General features: G+C 41.2%; 1 protein-coding gene and 1 long non-coding RNA gene across 2 annotated transcripts in view; one reads left to right on the top strand and one right to left on the bottom strand.

Annotated features, from left to right (window-relative positions):
- Nucleotides 1-20,321, bottom strand: part of tenm1 (teneurin transmembrane protein 1) — a 215,412-nt gene that overhangs the window by 40,697 nt on the left and 154,394 nt on the right. The window contains exon 22 of the mRNA XM_037779353.1: nt 13,110-13,342. Coding sequence (XP_037635281.1) covers nt 13,110-13,342 — 233 coding nt within the window. The remainder of the gene's footprint in view (nt 1-13,109; nt 13,343-20,321) is intronic.
- Nucleotides 6,773-20,310, top strand: LOC119493865. The gene is made up of 3 exons (XR_005208041.1): nt 6,773-6,783; nt 14,174-14,181; nt 19,435-20,310. It is a non-coding gene; the product is annotated as an uncharacterized LOC119493865 (long non-coding RNA).

The raw sequence follows: 20,321 nt of genomic DNA, 5'->3' as shown, positions 1-20,321 counted from the left end.
TCATGATCTAGATTTCTGAGTACTTTCAAAGTTACTGGTGATATATTTCAATCCTCCAAGTGCCACCATCAGGCCAAAGTTGAGATCATATTTTGGGCTCACTGTGTTTGTAGGTCAAGTGAGAACCCAATGAATGTAGTTACAATTTTAGCCACTATTTTGTTGAAATTTTGTGTGTTGACAGCAGAGTCCTCATTCTGTTCGGAAGCACCTGTCTTATATCATTCGAGACTTCACCGGAAAAACAACATTTGCACTGTATGACCCATGTCCTGACAAGCAACCTCTTGTGGTACTGTAAATAATGACTACACGGAAGTAGTGTGACCTTGTTAAAACTCTTACAGAGCTTTCGCACCAAAGACCTACTCTAGGTTGGACATTGCACAGAGCAACAACATTATTTCCAGTGGAGAGAGCGGCTGTGCTCTCCTGGTCAGCTGTGTGAGCCACAGTGGTGTGTACTACCCTGATTTTCCACCAGGCTTTCAACCCAGAGTTCAGCTAAATTTAACTTTTATCACACATGTGTGGAAGTTGTGACAGCAACAATTTCACTGAATGAAAGAATGGAGGAACTTAATTTTGTGCACCTCTGAATTCAAAGAGGTATGAAACTCTATTCTGCAATACTACTGATGCTGGTGTAAAAAATCTCAATTACGGCAGAAAATATTAGAGTTACCAAGTTAGAAAATGTATAATGTGATGGTGCATGTTCTTCATTGTGCAAACTAGTAGCTCTTGGTGTAAAATTGGAAATTAGGGCAATTATGTTGTTTAGAAACAAGGACGTTTTGGGCATGTCATCCTGTTGATAGTGTCACCAGATCAGAAATGCTTATATGGATCATATTAGAAGGCAATGACAAACAACTTATTTTGTAATTTGGGTAGGTGAACTTGTTGCCCCATTCAACGATTTTCAAGCTTCTTTAGCTTTGACTTGATATTGACCTCAGATAAAACCAGTTAAGACTTTGGCCCGTCTGTATGAAAATGCTAACCTGATCCGCCCAAGCCCCCATGAAGAGCGTCAGGCTTTGAAGCAAATTTTTGTAGTGGCCAAACCGTGGTACTACAATTTCCATGTCTGTCACGTGAAGCCATAGAGCCCAAAAAGACTTTTTCCCGATGGACTTACATCGGGAAAAAGATGTCCGTAAATCAGTGGATCATTTTTTTTTAGGTACATCAACTTCCCAGTATGAACACTTGAATAGACCTTATTTAAATCATTAGGTCCTCAAAGCTGTAAAATGCACTATTAGCCGAATCCAGAGTTATTCTCCCTCCTCCGTTCATGTGAATGAGACCCAGACCGAGGGCTGGACCGAGGGCGGAGTTAAAGAAAACGCTACTGCGCCTGCTCTATGGGCCCAATGGAAGATCGCTGGATGATCCGGTTACTTTATCATTCGACAGATGTGCCATTTTGGCTTCATGCACCACTGAGCAACTTTCATAGGAATGAACGGACGCCCGCCGCCAATGCTGTATCCAGTTCTCTTTATACATCCATGGACCCGCCCTATGGTTTGATACACAGAACCATGTGAGAAGCCGTCATTGGAAACTGTTTGGAAAGGGCGGGGACTTTCAAAAAAATACTTTGCAGGTGACTGGATGAACCATCCGTCAATCAATCTCTTGCCGAAGCCAGTCGGCCCATCGAGAAAAGCCTTCAGAAATACTCTCAAATTCTGATATAACTGATGCTATTACAGCATCTACGCTAAGCTCTTCAGGAACCGCCATTGTTATTTAGAACAGTCGCCTCTTCGTGTCGCCTCACACTATGGTCTCATCGGGTCTCACACACCTAAGCCACGCCCGTAGCCGCCACTAGCTGGCCTGTGTTCTGGCTTGCTGCACAATCGCATTATTTTAAAGCTGACAAGATAGATTGTCGTGTGATATGTGATCCCACGATTCTTGCGTAATCTTGTGACATTTCGAGAATCCAGCTGCCGTGCAAGATAATGAAAGGCAGACAGATATCACAAACTCCAGCGTTTCATGACAATATCTTAATTACATGCTAAAAAATTATAATTTTATGACTGACATTAGTATCATTCAAGAACATCAGAACATTCACAAACCTACTTATACAGTAGTATGACTTGCGGTATTCTACAGAGTACTGTATGTACTGTAGAGCATGTGACATTTTCATCAATCTTATACTGTAGATTACATCACACGTTTGAGACCATGCAACAGGGAAATTTCATGAAAACGTGTACTCTAAAGTGAGTGTAAAGTTAGTATTTTCTACCAAAACTGACTTCCTCATGTGTGACAAAGCAATACAGTTGCATATCGATTTATTATTGTAGCGAGTGAATAGTTTAAGATTCTTGCAGTTGTGTCAGGAACACTTGCATCACATACTGCAGACTGTTTGGCTGTGACAGCAGTAAATATGCAAACAGGACATCGGCCATATCTCTGCAATTCTTCCTCCATTCATGTCAAAATGGCTCTCCGTGCTGAGCAGGTCCTCGGTGAACCTGTGTGCTGTGTGCTTTGCTTGATGCTCTTTTACCCGGCCCTCTGGATTTGCCGCTGGCAGTTATATTCTCAGCATTAGTTTTTGGAGAAAATGGCAGGAATTCTTATTGTGTCTGCTCGGTGATGCATGTCTGTTGCACAAACCGTCGCCGATATTCTAATTATCATGGATGCTGCAGCGAGAAAACAAGCTGTGGTAGAAATAGCATGACCCAATGGCGTCTCTCTGATTTGCATTATCATGGAGTATGCTGCTGTTTGCCTTGCTGTGTGATTAATTCATGTGTGTATCATTAATGCAGGAATGTCCAGGGGCAAAGACAAAAGCTCGGTCAATGTGAAATGAAACACAGGAGCGGGCTGCTAAAAAAATTGCGAGCACATAATGCGCACGCACGCACGCACACACAAAACTGAATCTTGGAGCCGAAAAACACAGTGTGACTTATCTGATGCCCTTGTTTTGCGAAGCAGTGCTCTGTTTAAACCAACAGAAACAATGATAGTTGACCCTCTGAGAGGGAAGGCAGCCACAGGGCCAGTTTAATATGCAGATAAGGTGTGGGACTGCTGCACGCTGCAGGATTTAGATTCAAAACACTGACTTCTCTCTCTCTCTCTTTATCCATTTCATTCACTTGTTCTCTCTTTCCCTCCATTCTCTATTTTTCTCTATGAATTTCATATTATTTTTTATTCTCTGTTTCACTCTCTTTCTGAGCTCCCTATTTTTTCTCTATTAATTTAATCCGCTCTCCCTCTCTCTTTCTCTATTTTGTGAGACGCAACAATCACTCTGCACTAAATGCTATGGGAGCCAGAGGTAAAATAACAATGGCATATTCATTCCAAAGTTATAACAGAGCAGCTGGCACAGAGGCTACACAGCCCTAGGAGATCCTCTAACTTCACTGCTGCAGCCAGCAAATACAGTTTTGGAAGTGGCAGATTCCAGAAAAGTGAAACGCAGGCTGCAGTGATTAGAGCTGTGCGATTGCAGGACACCACTGCTGGAGCAGAAGCAGGGGGACTGGTGTTTGCCGAGTTAATGGTTCGAGTATGGGCTTGCTGACAGCATCGAATGCTTGATTCACACTGATGAAACAAACTGGGAAACGCTCCTATGCACACAGCTGTGTTTTCAGCCATTTCTGTAAATGAGGCCGGCGCCCAAATGTGTGAAGATATTCATTCGCCTAAGCTGCTTATATGTCAACCTCCAGCCAAGGCAGATACTGTACAGCATGAAGCCCGCTGGCTGTCGTGGTCTGAGGTTGGTGGCCAAGCAGCGCTGTGCCATGTGAAGCGTATTTACCCCTGGCTGTGGCTTCTTTTTTTTACACTCTCCTCGCTGTTCAACATGCTAATAACCGCGACCAGTTTAAACCCCGACTGCTTCATTCGGCACCCCCGGCCCCCGCTATCTCGACTCTGATGGCGTTGCCTCGCAGCTGTGGGGCTGAGTGAGATGGGGACAAATGTGTTGTATCTGTGTGCGGAATAGAGAGACACGGAGAAAGAGACAGAAAGAAAGAAAGCAGAGGAGGAGAGAAAAGAAGCGAGCGAGAGGGGCCGACGGGGCAAGAGGGAGAAATGTGGTGGCAGCATGTCAGCTTCTGATAAGGGCATTATTCTGCCCCCTGTGGGTCGGAGTGAGAGACTGACACTGCAAGCTCTCACTCTACCCTGTGTGTGCACACACACACACATACGTGCACACACACTTCTCTCTCTGGATATCAGCTTTGCTGTCTGGGACTAGTCAACAAATAAACAGATAAGACCTGCACATGGCAAACAACAACTAAACTCTCAATCACTGGAGTCACTCGCTGAACTCCTCTGTCCAAACAACATACACATGAAACTGTTGTTTTTACATAAACACAATTATTATTTACCAAATGTGTGTGAAGTAAAAAAAAACTTCATGTTGTGCACAAAAGGAGTCCAGAGATGCGAGCCAAGGCTGTTGGGTCCTGTGGGAGCGACGCCTCTTTCATGTCAGACATGGGATCCATCCTAAATGGAGCGAGGCCTTTTTATTTACCGAGCTAATTGACTGCAGTAGCGCATGTGGAGCCAACTCTAAACAATGCCCCAGATCTTGTATTCATAAGTGAGTGTTTGAAGGACACAAGATAATCCCCGCAGTTTACGCTAGGGAGGGACTAGAAACTCGGGCAACAGCAGCGTGCTGCAACATTGTTGGCTAAATTAAAATTATGGATTACTATTTAACAACTGTTTGCCGTGTTGTAACAATATTATGCGTCACAGCAGGACTACTGCGGCTATGTCAACACCGGGGCACGAGGATGATTCATCGAGGAAGGAAGAAAGGAAAGGAAACGAGATGGAGGAAAAGAAGGAAGGCTCTAATTTGGAGCGAGGAGCTCACCAGACGACATGAGACAAGATCAATGCCGGAGAATCACAGAGCCTCAGCTTCAAAAAAAAAAAAAAAAAAGTAATGGACAGATATTTCTCTGTGAAGTCTACCACTCATTACCATTGGTAAGAGGGTGCGGGGAGGAGGAGGAGTGTGGGCTGTGGCAGATGGATGACAGGGAACCGTGGGACTCCAGGCAGAAATCTCCAGAGCCTTTATAAGAGCTGGTTAGTCGGAGCACAATGGCCAGACTCTGTGAAGTGCAGTGAGTCAAAGAGTATAAAATACCTGACCGTGTGTGAACAGGAGGAGTCTTGGGACAGAATATTCTATGACTGTACAAAGAGAGAGATACAGCGTGTTCTAAGGTAGAAAGGGGCACGCACACTGAGAATAACAGTCTTCAGATCATCTGTCAGATTGTAGCAGGAAATCAGCTCCAATCATGTTTTTCTCTTATCTTTCTCTTTTGCTTTTCATCATATTTTTTCCCTCTTCTATCAGTTTGAACTCGGGAAGTTAGGGCTAATAAAAAGTTCTGCTATGGAATTTGGAGCTACTTTGTGTTTCTAACCAGCGGCATTTGAAAAATGGAGACACTCCTGCACTACATTTGTTTACCGCGCTCCGTATCGACTGGCTGTCTGCCTCCAACGTCAGATTGCATTGCACGCACAAGCTGAGTGTGACTGACAGAAGAGGCCACGCAGGACTGTGGGCGCAGCCTGAGTGACAGGCCCGCGGCTAAATCTCCCGTGCGACCTGGGGGACTAAGAGGTGGCCAGGTGTGTGGGTGTGATTGGTGAGGGCAGTAAACAGATTATTTCTTCTTCCTGGCTGCACATGCTTTTTGGTCCGAGGTAGCCCACACAAGCACAAACTAGTCCTCTTAAGGCCTTCACAGACTACAACATATGATATCAGCTATATAATGACCTGATTCCACAGATGCTGGGTGGTGGAAACAACTAATAAGCAGAACAATCTGTCATGTTGACCTCTGTGTGACATGCTTTTTCATTGTTCACCTAGTGTGATAAGTTTTTTTTAAGTTCTTTACACATTGGGGGCGTTATTTTTGTGTGATTAATTGCACGTCAATATATTTTTTGGAAATGTTGTTTTTGTCATGAAATCATGCGGCAAAAAAGTGAAGTCATTTTTTGGAATAAGGTCAGTTTTTTTAAACTTTCGCACTGCAAATAAAATGCATCAACCAATCACGTTGTGCAGAATGGGTTGAGCTGTGCCTTTGTGTCGTTTACTCATCACTCCCCCGATGTGTAAAGGCCTTTAAGATTGATTGCATCCATGGTGAGTTCAGTGACACGTAGCAATCAGAGCACTTTAAACTACAGCATTCCTTTTTATGTTTTCATTCAGTCTACGTGGTGCAAAGGTAGCTAAATTATTATTAATAATTATTATTAATAACTCACACTATAACTCATTAGCAAATCTATGGACACCATCATGATGTTGATGAATGATATATAATGTTGTTCCCTCCTCGACATTGTTCTCAATTCTTCCTCGTGTCCTTTTCTCTCATTCATATTCACGGTCATCATTACCATATCTCAGATGGAATATAAGCATAAAACTACACAACTACAAATATGTCATAAAAAAAAGCTTAAAATAAGAATATCCAGTACAAAATATGTGAGACTGCAGCATAAATACAACAGTGTGTTCTTCTACTGTAACTGGGATACAGGAGACCAAACAAACAGAATGTCTTGTAAAGAATACGTACACATTATCAAATGTATTCTTTTTAATAATGTGCAAAATATGAAAATACGGGTATGTGTAGTACTAACTTGGCAAGGTATAAATGCAAAGTTGCAGTAGTAGTAGTAGTTTAGTTAGTTTAATTGGTACAATCACTACTGCAGCAAGTCCCAATCATTAGTGCAAGGTGCAAGTTTCATGTTCATTTGTAATTTCAACCATAACAAAGACAGCTGAAAAAAATACATAATATAAATACAAAATTAACTAACAAAATAAATCACAGCTAAATTAAATATTGTTTATCTCTCAACACTATAGCCATGTTGGCTTCAGTGTCCAAACTGTTGCACTATGTGTTGACACACTTGCTGTGGGTTCCAATACCCATACTACCACACTATTTAGTATGCCAGAAAAATATTTAGTATGTCAAATGCAGTATGCCAAAAATACCAGGATCTCATACTACATCAGGTCGCATTTTGCGGTATGCAAGCCTGCATGCTTTTCTAGCTATTCAGACCCACAATCCTCTGTGCATCAGCTATATGAGTAAGAGGGTCAAAGGTCAAAGTGCAATGTTATGATTAAGTAGTATGTCCTGATTGTATACTGCTTGCAAAGTACGTACTTTGTAAGGGCAGCTGCAGCATGTACTAAATGTAAAAAGAAAAAGTATGCGATTTGGAATGTGGCCTTGGTGTCTACATTTTTTATAATGGACAAAGAAACCTCCCTAGCGCCAGCTTTCCTGTGGGTGACAATGCCTTACTGATGACAGAAGTCAGAAGAGACCAGAAGACTTGTTCCAGCTAACAGGCGGGGAAGAAGAAAGGAGCAGCACCAGCAGCGACGGCACATTGCTGGAATCCACTCCTGTCAGCTAATAACTAAGGGTATACTGATTAACCAATTTAAATCGACACTCCGGGCTTAATGTCTCAAATATGTGTCCATTAATTCAAATAGCTTGAACTGGGCTAGAGCTAGGAGGGAATCAGAGCTGAATCTGCAGACTTCTCTGCATTAGAAAAGCTTAATATGACAGGCGTATTTTGGTTTAAGTTTAACGCCTACAAGTGCCATTTTCTCCTGTAAGTCAAGGGAAGCCACTTACAGCTTACCCTATTAGTCAGGCTATTATTGTCATGTTAATACAAAGATCAAATAATTTCCCTTGTCACATACAACGTAATGTATTCCTGAATTTTTATCTTGTGGCCAGCTTTTACTCATTTGTTACAGACAATTTCCTCAAACTACAGAAACATCCTCCCTCTGGATTGCAACGGTGCAACAGCAGACATTTCTATTTGACATGTCATAATAGGAAAAGCACAGTTTTATTTAATAACATTAATGATAGCTGCATTCCACTTAGGAGGTCCTGGTATTGTGCATGCTGGCTCATATATATATATATATACATTGATACCGCATTGGCCGCTTTAGCCCGTTGCTGCGGTGCAACAGCGTCGCCGCCATATTGGGGAGGTCAGGACGATCCATACAAGTGAACGGGGGAGCTGCTGTTTTTTCTGGATAAAAAGCACTATAGCATTTACATTTCTCAACCGATTTCAATGAGTCCTTTATATACTCAAGGATTTATGATCTATGAGGAGTAGAAAAGTTTTGTCTCCAGTTACTTAAAATCTTGATACTAAGCTATAATCGCTGCTAGACGCTCAAAAGAGTGTATCAACGTTAGCTAAGCTTAACTGAATTACTTACGTGGTGGAAAATAATTCTGAGAGTTAATGTTATTGTTCCAAAACCCAAGACTTCAGCTATATGAGATATTAGACGCATATTGCAAATTTCAAGTTTTGAACACAATATTGTTTTAGACATGAAGAGCTATAAGCTAGCATTAGCTTTGGTCGAGGCTTAGCTAACAATAACAAACGCTAGCCAGTTCTTATTTGATGACCTACGGAAGCAAATGTTTTGTAAAAGATGTAACTTAAAGTGTATTGTGAAATATTCTTATATGTGTTATGAGAGTACAACTTTTTAATACCATTTCAACAGACAGATCGGCCCGTGATCCATGAACCAGAAGCAGTGACGTAACATTACTGGATCGTTTTTTACCAAAAGTTCTTTTGTGTGGGGGGAATCTAACCTACAGGAGCCCCACGTAGATTATAAATGCTTGAAATTAAAAAGGACTCATTGAAATCGGTTGAGAAATATAAACATTATAGTGCTTTGTAATCTAGAAAAACGGTGGCTCCCAGACGTCGATGGCAACGTTGACATACGATCCGAAGGCCAATGCGTAATCTACGCATATATATATATATATATATACATATATATATATATATATATTCATATGTGCTGGCTCACCTGAATAGCTTACTGGGACACTCAGTGGGTTTGAGCCATTATTAAAGTCATCAATTTCACCTGTGCTTTTCCTACTATGACAAATCAAAGCTGTGAAAAAAGGTCCATCGTTGGTCATTTAGTGAGGCGAAGAAGTGTACCGAGCTGCTGCTGCACAGGCATTTATGCTTGTTAAAGCCAGGTGAAGTCGGCAGGACTGTGTGGGTGTGTACAGACCGCTTGACTGACATCTCCCCGACTCTCCCGCTAGCTGTTTTGCATCGCCTATGGTGGAACAAATTACACCCTTAATGGTGTACAGTATGGAGGTTGCTGACCTTGAGTAATTCCCAGCACAGCTCTGTCCACCTTCAACCTGATGTCAGGTTCACATCATATGGGATGGATGGTTGTAATGGGAAACTGCCATGTTTACGACTTGGCTGTGCGAGACTGAACTGACAATGTAGCATTATATTCATTGAATTTCAAACACTTTGAATGACAGGCGCGATATGAGGCGTTCATGTTTGTTCGGGATGCAGGCACTTCCGTATTATTAAGTGCCATGACTGATATATCAGAAAAATAAAAAAAAGTACATTGTAATTACACAGGAAAAGGTATGATGGCCAGGCAGAGAAGTGTTCATTAGTGAGTCTGTTGCAGTTCTTCACTCTATTCATCATTGAAAAATGCTTTTCCGCAGCAATATGTTGAAGCAAACAAGGTGAGGATGCGGAGGGCCATCTTCTGCAGTCCACAAAGTGACAGGGTCACAGTGAGCTTCCTGCAGAAACGTGTTTTCTCAGAGCTCAATCAACTCAGTTTGCAGAGCAGCCGTATTGACCCAGGGGCAGATTCTCTGTCCTTCAATCGAGAACTCAGTGACATTTCTGACAAGAAATGGGTTTCCAATGCACAGCAGAACTTGTTTTCCCAAGCTCAAGTCCTCAAAGCTGGTTTGGAAATTTTCAATCAGCTTCTCGAGGAACTGAGGTGATTTTTTACCTCGGGTTTGCTCAAAAAAGCTTTGGAAAGTGCAGCATGCCCTCCTGTATGTCAAGTTTAAACACCTCCAGCTTCCTCTGAAAAGCGCACACCACAGACACGGGGTCACAGTGTTGTTTCTACCCTGAAGCTTGACATTAAAGTCAGTGAGGTGGGATGTTATATCCGGCAGAAATGCAACAGCTTCCATTTTTGCAGGACACAAATTTTGGCTTTTTCATTTTTTTAGGTTTGAAGCTCCGTGCGCTCCGGTACTCTGCCTCTGCTGAGCCACCTGACATTGTTGTGGAGGAGCAAATCATCAAAAGTTGCAGCGACCTCTGTCAGAAATGTGTCTCATCGCGGTTGTCGTGACTTCTGAGTGCGTTTCACCCACACTAGCGCACAGAAACAGGATGGATTATGCAGTGATATATCAGACCGAGGCGGCGAGTTTCTGAGTGTTGCACCCCTCTCTGTCCCTGTCATGGAAGGTGCTCTATCCATGCTGATTCATCCATGGCAAGTGAGATGAATTGTTCCTGTTTTATGCCATCACAAAGTTGCTGGAGCAAATCTTCAGCAAGAGTCTCTGTTCGTCATCTTGGTGCAGAGAGAAACCTGAGAGCGGTATATGATTTATTTTCTCCTTCATTTCATCCTTTTGCTTTGCTTCTAGTGTCACTCAGCACTCATACACTCCTTTTATTAGTTCAGCGTCCAAAAAGGGCTTCTTGTGTTTGCCTAGGACTCTTGCTACTCTCAGTGAAGCCTCAATTGTCCGCTCTTGCTGTGTCATTGATTTTTACAATTATTCTGCTATGGGCTTGATGTGAAAACTTCTGTGATCTGGAGATAGTGTTTGATAGTGATTGGTGTCGTAGTGCTGTTTTACATTACCACCCTTCACTATGACGACTGTTTCATTGCAAATAAAGCACTCTGGTGTTGTGCATTCCTTGGGCGAAACAAACTTGTATTACTCAGACCTCTCATGCTTAAACGCATGCTTGTCACTGTCAACCTTTCTTTTTTTGTATCTGCTAGTTTGCCATTTTTCCTTTTTCAACTTGAGCTCCTACATCTGATCTGACAACAGCCTCCACTAACTGTGGCGACTAACAGGCGGCTGAATGATGACAGGTGAGGTGACGTGATAGCGATGTGTCGCTCGAAAGTGGTCCGGATCGGTTTGCTGAAAAATTGTTGCCCCGGAATAAATTGCATTTCTGTCTGGAACTGGACCAGAGTCTGCTCTATTGAGTTTGTATGCAACAGACCTCATTTTGACTTGTTATAACAAGAATAGCACAGGTGCAACTAATAACATTCGTAATGGCCTCATTCCATTGAAGTGTCCCAGTAAGCCATGACAGTGAGCCAGCATGCACAATACCAGGGTCCTGAAACTGGAACACCAGAATGGACTGCTGCCATGATTACTAGTTTTAATAGTCACACCTGTGTTCTCCCTGCTGTGACGCGGCACAATGTCTGCTGTGGAAAGTCTAGCATTATCTTAGCACACAAAGGCAGACAATATACTTTTTTATAAAGACAACATTTTGTTACAATTATAATTATTATTTTTCAGGTAAATCACATAAATAAAGCGATTACATAGAAAATAGAATGTAGAATGTAGAATGTACATTCCCATTCAATTCAACGTAGCAGGATAGTCAGAGCGGCAGTCATTTTTATGTGTACAGTTGCCATTGTGACCATTGTAGTGGGCTAACTTCCGTATAAACTAAACCGACTTACGGCAAAATCGTGGGCTTGTCGCGGCGTAGGAAAGCACATGACTTTGTACTAGTGAAATGAGAGCGGAAAACAGTTCTATGTCTGTTCCACTCCTATACTACAGTATTTCTATGAGTATTTACCTTTGATAATCAATGATAATCACTAAAACTGGATGACTGAAGAGTAGAAACATTAGTGTTGCCTGGTTAAATCGTTTGATATTCAAAAAAATGCTGATGGTGGGGCTCAACCAGCGTGAATCCATCAATCCGTCCTAGCTGGTGTCAACAGTAGAGGCTGCTGGTGGGGATGTGTGGAGTGTTTTTGTGGCAGAACACAGTAGGGGCCTCGAACCAATTAAGCATCATTTTAATGCCACAGCATATCTGAATATTTGAGGGCTCACAGTGAAAGCGCTATTTTACAAATTATACGAGAACCAAAGCTTTAAATGATTGTCTCTACAGTCAAAACATAACGCAGGAATCGGTCATAACATTAATACTTGTGCGGGGATTACGCCTCGGAAAACTGATATTCTATATAAACATATTTGCGTTTTAAAGGCGAGAGAAAGTCGGCACTATAATTTAGAGAATAAATCTAATCACAGTGGAGTTGTACTGTAATTATCTTTTGTCTGGCAAAATAGAACATTAGTTCACTGTGCCGGTTATCCAACAATTAATAATTTATACATAATTCAAAATGTGGAGAGTCAGACCAGAGTAAAAGAAAATTTCTGAACAAGGGCAAGAATCAAGTAGGTTTATAAAACAGCAAACACCCACAGGAAGGACATGATGCAGGAGGAATTTATAGATGTGGATATATTATCTAGGATTATACATGTTGTAATGCAGCCAACTTGGATTGACGGATGTGCTAATGAAACCCAACATAAAATGTGATCAACATATTGTCATATGAAAAAAATAAATAAATCATCCTTCAAATACTATACTTCCAGGAAAAGATAGATCCAAGGTTATCAAAATGACTATTTATGAGACTGTGATAGCAGTGTCTGTGTGTCCCATGACGATCTCAACGCTGATTCTGAATGTATTGCACTCTGACAAGTATGATACGGTGAAATACAAGCAGACTACCTGATTTTGTATTTTAATGAAATCAGGAAAATAATAAATTATTCAAAATGTCAGTGTGATGAGCTGCTTCAATACAGGAGTATTGACCTTCAGAGAACCAGTCATCGCCTCGTCTTCAAGCTACCAAATATGACTGAATACTGATCTGTGAGTACTGATCACAAATATATAAGCCTGGAGGGATGATAAATGTAATTCATGCTCGTACTGTGTAGTAACTGTGAGCTGACTGAGAAAGTGACCTCTTTAGATTAGCCGTGTCAATATTCTCCTACCTCGAGGGTTGTTGAGTGCAGCTTCTGCGGCCTTCCTGCCCTCTCCGCAGTGGCTCTGGTCAAACGGTAGACACTGCTCCCCCGTTCCGGCCACTACCTCCAGGTTACGAGATGGATCTTTTGGCTGGCCGAGGTTTCTCACTCGGTACACTCTGCGGCTGCTGGTGTCAGACACGTAAAGAACCTCCCCCATTGGATCCATGGCCAGGTAGTACTTATGAGCAGGGCTGGTGCTAGTGAGAGAAAGTGTACACAGTTAATACAGTTAGAAAGCAAAGACAGTTTAGATGGTACAGGTACATTTTCTAAAGAGCATTTAGTTTGGGTTTTAGGAAATGTTAATTTTTTTTTTTATTAAGTGACACAAACAGTGAGACTAGCCTAGTTTAGGAAATTCTAATATTACCCAGCATTCATGACCTGACAACACCATCAATTGAAGTAAATGTATTTAGAGGCAATCAGGTCATCCCAGTGAATAGCAGAGACTCCTGGAGTAAACTTGTGCCTGTGCTGGAACAACAAGAGTAATGTCTTCCAATTTAAATAGCACAGATGCCCACAGCAATAATCTCATTCTTAAGATTTTTGTATCAGCACGTTTGTTAAGAAACAAGACTCGGTCAAAACCAAGTACATGTCTGGACCGTGTATGGTCAGTCTGTGAATTTGTGGCTAAATTGTAACACAAATAGTCACTGGTCATGTCTATAATGTTAAATCCAGCAGTACATGTCCACCAGGTCCGGCGAGGACATTAGGGGAAGCGCTGCTCCACTCAACTGGCCGTTCAAGTGGTGACGTACCCTATCGTATGCTCGAATGCACCTGATTCCAAAATCTACTTCTGAAAACATTTTAAGTGAAAAATAGGCTATGCCAATGCTGAATCTCGTTTCATTTAAAAACTAGATTGCCTAATTTGACAGCTTGGTCCAAGTTTCGTGAGACGCTGGACGGGCTCATTTGCATAAAGGACTGTTCCCCGCCTTTTCATTTGGAAAGAGCAACAGCCAATGAGCCGACCAATCATCTAACTTCATCACTCAATCATTCAGTGACAGACTTTGGGGTTTGTAGGGCTGGCCCTCTGCGGTCCAGACAAAAGCTGGCATAATTTCACATCAGACTCTGTGATATAATGGTTTATTTCGACCAAACCAGAGTTGGTGATTGTTGGAAAGACTAATCAAGACGGTTTTGTTGACTTGCTTCAGTCAAGTTTGAATGAAGTGTTTTACGATGCTCCTCCACTAGAACAGCTGATCTCAACATAAACAAATATGGATAATGATGCAAGTGTACTCGGGTACGGAACAACTTTACTAATGTGAAAGCTGAGTGGCGAGGGAGTGAGGAGGGGAGGCAATTGTACTCCACGGTACAAATCAATTGTACTTAATGTGAAAACACTCTAATAATTGCATGCAGCGAAGCTAATCTCAACACACTTTCAAAATACTAAATTCAAACTACATGAAAACAAGAATATATTTGTTACATTCTGTGCCAGTAGGGAAATCACCGCCAAAACAGCTGTAAACCGTCCTTTACACAAGGAGAAATAACCTTGTTAAAGAAAGAAAATGGTGTGCAGGATAAGGCTCTTGCGAATGTTCTATGCCTTTTCTACATCACTCTTTGATCTATAGAATACAGTATATACTGCACAAACCCGATGACAGTTTTTCAGGAATGCATGTCAAGGTGAGCATTAAGTGGTTCCTTCTTTTATGATGGCTCGCTCATTTTTTCTTTATTTGATGAGGAAATACAGGAGACTTGACGTCAGAGCCTCTCGGTTCAGGGTTTAGTGTGTGCCGCTGTATAAAGCTCCCCTATAGTATGCAGAGAGCTGCAACTGCTTACAATAATGCCTGGAAAATGTTTTTGGGGAAGGGAAGATTTTTTTTAGCTAGTCACTTGTTCGTGAGCATAAATGTGCCTGCTCACATGTCAGGCAGCGATAAGGACCCTTATGTATAAATGTATGTGCAGAGTGGGTAAGGTGCAGAACAGCATAATTGATGCATTCGTGAATCCTTCTAAAAAAGGAGCATCCTTATACAATATTTCTGTGATATGATATCTCTCTTGCAACAGTCTAGAGGCGCATATTGAGAATGGCTTATGCTCATAAGTTGTATGTGTTTTTGATTTTCATGTGTTCTATATTATGTGCAATAATTGTAAAATGTTGTCCCTAATGCTTAATTTGATGTTTTACTACTATGGCACACGGTCCAGAATGATAATAAGCAACTAAACTGAGAGAGCAACAGGAAAGCAGGAGAGACAATAACAGGGAGTGGGGATAACATGCAACAAAGGTCCAGACCAAAATTAAACCCAGAACATTCATATAGCTAAATTTGGCCTACGCCAAATGAGCCATGTGGACACATAATTGTCTATTGTTCTAGCTGGTATTGTTAGTTTATGAGGTAAGAGTGGACAAAAGACTGAAAGTTTATTCAGCGTGAGGCTCAACAATACAGTATGTTGTGTGGAGGAAAGAGTATGGAATGATGTACTTTTCATACTGTTTTAATAAAACTGTCTTTTGTCCTGAGTGTAAGCCCGAAGCTTTAAATAGCACACTGTACCGACTTCATTTACCCTTATGTTGACTGTGAGCTGTATACTGTACTCTGTGTAGGAGGAGAGCCAACACTGTGGGCATTTGGCCATGCAGAGATGACTCGCTTCTGTTCTGTACATATATTCTGCAGTTAAACCTTTGATATTGTCAGGTTATTGTGATGCATTATTGAGACTTGAACACAGTGTTCGCATAAAAAATGGGAGCGAAAATTTGCACTTTGTAGCATTGTAACAAATCTAGATCCGAGCAATTACTTTGTAGCGTGAAATGAAATGTCAGCCGGGTCTGGTCAAAGGCTTCCTGCCAATTAAACCTGAAGACACCATGTAAAGGCGCTTTTTAAATGATTTTTTCAATTGAAAAAAGGGATATAAGAATGTCAAGAAAAATATCTCCAATGTCATGCTTCTGCAGTCTTCCTCATTTGGAACATTTGCACTTTTTACTGGCATTTGTTATTGTTACTTAAACCTGCAGTAGGCAGAAAGATTTTGGCATCATTGGGCAAATATTGAATAAAAACCTTTCAGCATATTGTAATTCAAGTCTTCTGAGAGATAACTAGACTTGTGCACCTCCTCATGGCTCTGTTTTCAGGCTTTAAAAAAATCTAGTAGGTGACGGGAGACTTTGGCCAATCATAGGTCATTTCAGAGAGAGAGCGTTCCTATTGGCTGTTCATTCAACAGAGGCAGCTGTCAATCACCCGTGAACTCCGATCAAACGGTCAAACTAGGCAGCGCTGATCAAATGTGAATCAATATTCTGTTACTGTAATGCCTATTTCTCTCATAAAATGTTTTCAGAAACATCTTGTAGTGTTTTTGTTTAGCTGTAAAATTAGAAAGTTTGCTCCGGCTGGTGGGCGGTGCTTGGTATTTCCTCAACTGATCTCAACATGACGGCCAGGTCACAAACTTTCTCATTTTACAGCTAAACAGTACACTACAAGATGTTTCTGAAAACATTTGAGGAGAGAAATAGGCATTACAGTAACAGAATATTGATTCATATTTGATCAGCGCTGCCTAGTTTGACCGTTTGATCAGAGTTTGTAAGTGATTGACAGCTGCTCAGAGACGGCAAGGCTCCAGCTCGGCTCTGATTGGTTGTTTTCCTCTGGTCTGTGAAATCTTGCAGAAGCCATTAGGAGCACCGGACGACACCGGAGGATTACCTGTCTCACACACTACTGTCAGGATATAGCGACTGTTTTATAAAAATACCTTTTTTTAAATCATATTTGCTCCAATTCTACCTACTGCTGCTTTAACATTTTCTCACAGGTTATAAATTGGTTCTTATAATTTTGTGTTTGCTTTGGACAGCTGTTCACTGTAAGGCTATTCTGCCCCCACTAACCCATACTCTCATAAAGAAAACACTCACTTCCGATATTAGCCTGAACCTTCTCCCAACCATGGGAAAAAGAAAACACTGCAACATAGGCAAGGCTGCTGTCAGTCATCTAGTCCATTAAGTGCATAACTGTTTACAGAGCTCTGCACTGAACTGCACATACATAATTTAAACTTGATCCTAAGAGAGTAACTCACAGAGTTTCAAAGTGTGCCACTGCTCCGCGCAGCATATCATATTTGCTGGGCCTCTTGAAGCTACCACAAGCATTGCACGGTGCATATGACTGATTACAAATCACCTCACCTGTCTTTTTCTCAATTAGATGCTCGCAGCCACGAACACATTCATCCAGTGGAAGGGAAATGAACAACAACAATAACAACCACAGCACAAACAATCCTCCCTTGTTCCCTCCACACAAAATAACAAAACAATGATCAGAGTTGAGAGACATTGTGATCTAGCTGTTTCTGACTGTCTCCCTAAATCGACCGTCTGGGCTCTCAGATAATATTCTAGAGGACTTCCTCCCCTATTTGTTTTACTCCTCGCTCAAACTCTTTAAGGGGAAGACTAGAGAATGGTTTTATGGTGAGTACATCCCATATTGTCTCCCTTCGGAGAACACCTTGTTTTGAAGCCCCGCTGGCTGATAGGCACTTTGCTGGGAAGAATGTGGAGTGAAAAGCTTTGAAAGCTGAATATGGATGAATAATTAATGCATTTGACTTGGGAGAACAATAGTATAGAATAAAAGAGAAACACTAACATGCTGCTAACAGTAAAAAGCTGCTGTGGAGAAAAAGGAGGAAGCCGGAACTAAAGGAGAAACCTCCAGGGTGAGGAAAGGGCATACAAAGTGCCTTCGGAAGAATCCAGTTCCTATAGGCTTAAACCTGTGGTTTCCAACCTAACCTAATCTGACGTACCCCCACAGCTCTGTCGGATTAACTGAGCCCCTTCATTGACACCAGCTGTCTTGTCCCAGGTGTGTTCAATGAATAGATTATATAGAAGTTGGAAAGATACAAAAAAATCTTCATGCAGTTGAATGATTTCACTTGAAGTGGCAGAAGCTAGGTGTTTCAGCCATTTAGTAATTACTTTAAAGGGGAAAACCACCTACATTAAGAAATCTAATATGTTATTTCCATGGCCAACGAAAGTTCAATCAATATTTGTGAACATGAGCTACTCTCACTCTCTCAAAGCCAGAAACCAGAGACTTAAGTCTCAAACTTGTGATGTCATAGGGTATAAAGTGTGAAGCTGCTCCATAGACAATGTATGGAAGACGGATTTTGTGGACCCACAGAATGATTGTTTTCTTTTTTATACCCAATTGAGCTTTATTCTATTGTAGTGTTATCAGTTGTGAAACAGAAAATGTTCCCATATACTCAGATCATTCCCCTGCGTGCTCTCATTGTCATCTGTAACATCTCTCCCTATTCATGGTCTATGGAGCAGCTCCGCACTTTATACCCTATGACTTCACAAATTTGAGTTTTAGCACCCTGGTTTTTGGATTTGGGAGAGTGTTGTTCATGTTTACTTATATTTTTTGGACTGTCTTAGACCATAGGAATAATATGTGTGAATTTTCAAAATGGCTGTAGTTCCCCTTTAAGTTAGCTATTTTCAACTGTTTTATTTGGAGTTATTTCAACTATTTATCCATCAATTTTAGCTAACTATTTCAACTGTTTTCCAAAACTATTAACTATCATGAATTCATTAATTTTTGCTAACAATTTCAACTGTTTATCCATTACATTTAACTATCTATGTTAATCATGTATCCAAACTTTTAGCTAGCTATTTCAACTGTTTATCCTTTCGGCTACTTTTAGTTATCTCGGCCATTTATAAGTTACTTTAAGCTATTTCAGCTGTTTATCTATTACATTTAACTATCTATTTCAACCATGCATCCAAACCTTTAGCAAACTGTTTCAACTGTTTATCCATTCGACTACTTTTAGCTTTCTCGGCAATTTATAAATTACTTTTTTAGCTATATCAACTGTGCATCTATTACATTTAGCTATCCATTTTAATCAAGTATCCATTACTTTCAGCAAGCTGTTTCAGCTGTTTATCTTACATTTAACTATCTATTTTAATCATGTATCCAAACCTTTAGCAAACTGTTTCAACTGTTTATCCATTCGGCTACTTTTAGCTTTCTCGGACATTTTTAAATTGCTTTTTTAGCTATATCAACTGTGCATCTATTACATTTAGCTATCTATTTTCATCCTGTATCCATTACCTTTAGCTAGCTGTTACAGCTTTTCCCTGCATGCTAACTAATTGGGTGTTATAGTTGACTCTGTCTGGCTATATTTTTTCAAGCTTGATTTCCATTTCATCTAAATTAGTTGAGGTGCTTCACAATCTTTGCCCACGGAAAAAACTGCCGAGGTATCCCCTGAGGTATAAGTACCACTGGTTGGGAATCACTGGTTTAGGCTATACAGAAGAAATTTATCACGGTTTGTGCATCACAGGCACATTTACATTTTCCACACTAGCAGACATGTGTACACACCCACTCGTACAGTACAACCACAAACACACAGGCAGGTTATCCGTTTTGCATGGTTGGAAACTTTGGCATGCTGGAGATATGGCATCTTGAAAAATCCTCTCTCGGATAAACCCCCTCTGTCTCTCTCACAAAACACCCACGAGCACACACACAATCGGCTAGATATAACCCCTGATAGTGGCGCACATACACGTACACACACAGACCCTATAACATCTGTCTAATCTTCTGTCTAACATGGTGTATAGAGCTCACATCACCATCAAGGCTCGGGGCCAGGGACGATGTCGAGGCCATGCACCGTGCGAGGCCTCGGGCTTTTAGCCCGGCTCGGGAAACGAGTGAATCGCTGCATCCTCCAAACAAACTTCCAGTAATCCTCTAAAAAACACAAAATCCTTGACATTTTGGCTGATTTCCAATTTACAAATTTAATATCGCCTAGTGAAATATAAATGGGGATTTGATAGATCTGACTGCAACCTGAGTATATGCAGATTTTGTGTGCGGTGTGTTTGTGGGAAGAGGGGAAAGTCAGGTCAATGCAATTATGAAATATGCAGCAAAGAAACCAAGATAAAGTGCTGTGGGGCATTTTGAAACATGTCTTTTCTCTCGACACGTTATTTTGGTGTGTGTGTGTGTGTTTTGTGCAGGAATATAAAAGGAGGTGTTAATCACTAGTTCTCAC

This window comes from Sebastes umbrosus, chromosome 9 (assembly GCF_015220745.1).
Source record: "Sebastes umbrosus isolate fSebUmb1 chromosome 9, fSebUmb1.pri, whole genome shotgun sequence".
NCBI lineage: Eukaryota > Metazoa > Chordata > Actinopteri > Perciformes > Sebastidae > Sebastes > Sebastes umbrosus.
Note: the sequence above shows the minus strand (reverse complement) of the source record. Positions and strands in the feature narration are given on the sequence as shown.